Source organism: Sinocyclocheilus rhinocerous, unplaced genomic scaffold, assembly GCF_001515625.1.
Source record: "Sinocyclocheilus rhinocerous isolate Xijiao unplaced genomic scaffold, SAMN03320098_v1.1 scaffold1068, whole genome shotgun sequence".
In the NCBI taxonomy this organism is placed as follows: domain Eukaryota; kingdom Metazoa; phylum Chordata; class Actinopteri; order Cypriniformes; family Cyprinidae; genus Sinocyclocheilus; species Sinocyclocheilus rhinocerous.
The window spans coordinates 71,525-75,896 of record NW_015633196.1 but is presented as its reverse complement, the minus strand read 5'-3'; the positions used below and the strand labels follow the sequence as shown (position 1 = coordinate 75,896).

Genomic DNA, 4,372 nt, shown 5'->3' with positions numbered 1-4,372 from the left:
GTACATGACGTGAGAACAGTTCGCTATTTAGGCTTGTACGTTAGCATGGACTCACTAACTTTAACGCTAACGTTAGCTAGTTTTAGCCAGAGATACCTTGCTGAAGCACAAGATGACATTAACGTTCTGCTTGAGCAGATGAAAAGTGTAACTTAATGAGAGTATGACAACCGGAAAATAAACGTTTTCGTCTTCATTGTGATTGGGGTTGAATGCTTAGGGACATTTTGCTCTGTTTGGGTTGGATTTAGAAAATGGAATAAAATAAATTACATTGCCTATCCTCTCAGGATAACTGGAATTAGTGTTACGAGTACCCCAGGCACATCGTTTTTCCATTTTTGTAGCATAAACACCATTAAACCGATGCGAGCTTCGGATCTCCCAGTGTTTCTCTATGGCGCTGAAACCAACAGATGTCCGAGTTTCGCTCCCTGTACAACTGATACTCGACTGCCATTGGCTCATCTGCGTTCGAGGGGCGGGGCTTACCGATTTTTGTCCGTCAATTGTCTCACCTGTCGTTTGACAGACTCGGGGAGTTTCTTCTCCAGCAGACTCTTCACCAGCTCTTTCCCATCTCTGGCCTCCTCCTCCTCTCCGGCCTCCACCGCCTTCTCCTCGGCTCCCGTCAGCCCCTCTTTGGCGCCGTCGTCCCTGTGCTCGCCGAACACTCCGGGCTCGATGAGCAGCAGGATCTTGTGCACGTCGCGGCTGGTCAGGACTCCCATCGTGAGCAGTGCGCCGATGAGCCGCAGAATCGGCACGAACTGGAACTCCACGCTTCCGCCCACGGGGTCGCGGATGTGGTCTCCTCCGCCCTGCACAGCCTCCGTCAGCATGCGGATGGCCCTCTCCTTCAGCACCTCCAGCGGGATCTCTGGGCTGTACAGGTGTTGCTCGCGCTTGCTGCTGATGAAGCACGGCGGGCCGAAGCTGAGTCTGGGTTTGAGGCACGTGCTGAGCCCGACGCCTGGAGGCCGGTGCTGTTTGGAGGCGTCGGGGAAGAGGCGGATGCTGCGCGTCTCGGCCGTGACGGGGATGATGAACTCGTTGTTCATCATGCGGCGGGCAGCTCTGGCCGTCTCCAGGTGCACGCTGATGAGGACGTCGTAAAAGCCCTCGCGCAGCATCCCCGACAGGTACTGGTTGTCGATGGCGTAGAGCAGCTGCGATTGGTCGAGGTGGCTGCAGAGCGCGTGAGCCACACGCGTGTTCCCGTGAGCACACAGAGCGCAGTACAGCTTCAGCGTGTGATAGTGGAACTTACGCAGCTCCTCCTGCTCCGACAGCTCCATGATGTCCACACACCTGTGGCACGAGCGTTCACTAATCATTGCCTCAACACACTGATAAAACTTACAGATGCTGCATTAATTATACACCTGATTGCATAAATAATTCAATTGGGTGCATGATTATCAAATAATAAAAAAATAAACAATAAATGACAATAAATATTATAATAAATCTAAAAGTCTATTTATAAAAAATGCATGACTAAAAATATTTAAAAAATATATTTATAAGTATTTAAAAAAAGATAAATGAAAGTATTATATTTATAAATATTTTAATTTTAGTTATAAAATGAATCTAACTATAAATCTATTTGATTTTAATTAAAATTATATTTATAAATATAATACATATTTTTATTTTTATTTTCATTCAAAAAAGTAATTAAAATACATCAAATGTATTACATTTACAAATATTAAAAATAATACATTTTATGTAAATTATTTATATTCATGAATATAATAAGTATAAATAATTTATATTTATAAACGTTTTTAATGCTAAAAATACATATAATGTATTTAATTTTAATTACAAAACAGAATTTCAATTAAACTGAAATGTCTTACTCTTATAAATGTATTTATTTTTTAATTAAAAACACATTAAATTAATTATATTTATAAATATAATGCATAGAAATCATTTAGATTTCTAGATGTATTTAATACACATTAAATTAAATGTGTTATCTTTATAAATATTTTAAAATAATTTAAATTATATTTATAAAATAATAATTATAGATTTATATTTATAAATGTATTTAATTTTAATTGTAAATTACATTAAATGTGTTATCCTTGTAAATGTATTTTTTAATTGAAAAGACATTTAATGAATTATATTTAAAATATAATTTATATTTATAGATTTTTAATCTATAGATTTTTAATTATATTCACAAATATTTTAAAAAATATTTTACTTTATTTAATTTAAATAAATTAAATTAAATATAAACATAATACAAATAAATAACGTATATTTCCACATGTATTTAATTTTTATTAAGAACACATTAATAATATGTAGTCAATACGATAAATAGAAATAATTTATAAATGTAATACATGTAAATAATTTGTACATTAGTTTTATTTGATTATTGATTTTTTTGGGACTTCTGGGTCTGTGTGCAGGTGTGTACCGGTTCTCCTCGGGGATGTGTACAGCCAGCATCTGCAGCGCTTCCACACACTGGACCATCCATCCGTGCCTCTCGCTGACACGGGCCATCTCCACCTTCAGGAAGGTGTTGGGCATTCGGCTCCACAGCACCGAGTTAATGGTCTGGACGTCCAGTCGTGGAGGACACTGAGGAACGGGATTCTTGTGTTCGCTCTTAAAGATGGCCGACGAGATGGGCATGGCGTTCTGCAGGAGAGGAGTCATAAAAACGTGGATCAGAGAGCTTCACACAGTGCAGAGCACCTCATGAACACTAATATGACCGTATGAAGCTATGAGGATGTGCTCACCTTGATTTTGGCCAGTTCAAACTGGAAGAGACTTGAGCTTGTGGGCCGCACAAACACAGCAGGAAAGAGTTTTGTGCTGGGCTCCACCTGGACGACACACACTCCTTTCAGACATTGATTTAACATCTCACCTCTGTGTTTGTGTGGTGATTCACTACATCAGTGGTGCTCTTTGCCACAGTATTACAGTTATCCTTACAGTACCAGATACCGCTATTGCTGTATTTATCATTATACAGCAGTTATCATTATAGTTATCGTAACCGATATTGTTACAGTTCTAGATATTGTTATAGTTATCGTTATATTATATAATCAGTGCTGGGTTATGTAGTCTGGATTACGTAATCAGATTCCAAAAATTAAGAACTTGTAATTAGATTACATTACATTTTAAAATACTTGTAATCAGACTAGAGTTACTTTTTATCAATTACATGATTACGTAATATTCACACAATAGCAATAAATTATTCATAATTTATTAATTCATTGATTTATTGATTCTCGAATAACGTGCGAACGAATTCGACGAAGAGCACGCAAAAATGAACATGAGGCTATATCTCCGCAACGGTTTAGCATATTGAGACCAAACTTGGTGTGTGTTATAACAACCATGACCTGAGGCTACCTGCACAGTTTCGGCACAGCGCCACCTAGTGGTCAGGAGATATGAAAAATGGCTATTTTTGCTTATAACTTCTGAATGGTTTGCCAAAAATAAACAACTGGTCTCTGTAGGTTCGGTGAAGCATGCCGAGTCGAACCATACCCAATTTTCCCATTTTGGATTTTGTCACAAAATGCTATATTTTATGAACGCACTGGCATATCGTTACGAAACTCGGTATGTGTCTTCGACACCATGCCCTGACAGTACGCAAAAAGTTTTGGGGCAGCGCCACCTTGTGGTCAAAACTGGCCAAAAGCCACTGATAAGCTCCCAGACGCACTCCTAAAATTCAAATACACCGTTTTTGCATTCGAATGCAAATTTTTATTTTAAATTCGACTATTATGCCATTTTTTGATTCACAGTTTTTTGTGAATCAGTTTTTTTTTTATTCACTGTGCAGGCATGCACAGACTCATTTCAGCATGTGTTTGTGTGTTCTGTTGGCTACTGCTTGTCAATAACACGCGCCTTTAAATGAAAAAAAGCGTGAAACTATCCTGCGATATATCGGAAAATGTTTCTATCGTTATCGATGATGGTGTATCGTCGATAAATACCGATACTGTTTTATCGCCTTTTATAACTCACTCTCTTTGTGAGTTATGGTTGGTTATAGTTATGGTTATAGTTACAGTAGTGTTAAGCGATGAGATGTCAGTAACTGGTATGATGTGAGAAGCTCTTTGTCAGTTATGGTTGGTTATAGTTATGATTATAGTAACAGTAGTGTTAAGTTATTAGCTGTTGGTACCTGGTATGATGCGGGAGGATATTTGTGAGTTAAAGTTGGTTATAGTTATGGTTATAGTTACAGTAGTGTTAAGTGATGAGCTGACGGTAACTGGTATGATCTGGGAAGCTCTTTTGTCAGTTATGGTTGGTTATATTTATGGTTATAGTTACAGTAGTG

General features: G+C 38.2%; 1 protein-coding gene across 1 annotated transcript in view; it reads right to left on the bottom strand.

Annotated features, from left to right (window-relative positions):
• LOC107743908 (ryanodine receptor 3) overlaps positions 1–4,372 on the bottom strand; it is a 178,775-nt gene that overhangs the window by 106,875 nt on the left and 67,528 nt on the right. Inside the window, exons 34-36 of the mRNA XM_016557358.1 lie at positions 2,784–2,870; positions 2,453–2,679; positions 519–1,311 (exon numbers count right to left, since the gene is read on the bottom strand). Coding sequence (XP_016412844.1) covers positions 519–1,311; positions 2,453–2,679; positions 2,784–2,870 — 1,107 coding nt within the window. The remainder of the gene's footprint in view (positions 1–518; positions 1,312–2,452; positions 2,680–2,783; positions 2,871–4,372) is intronic.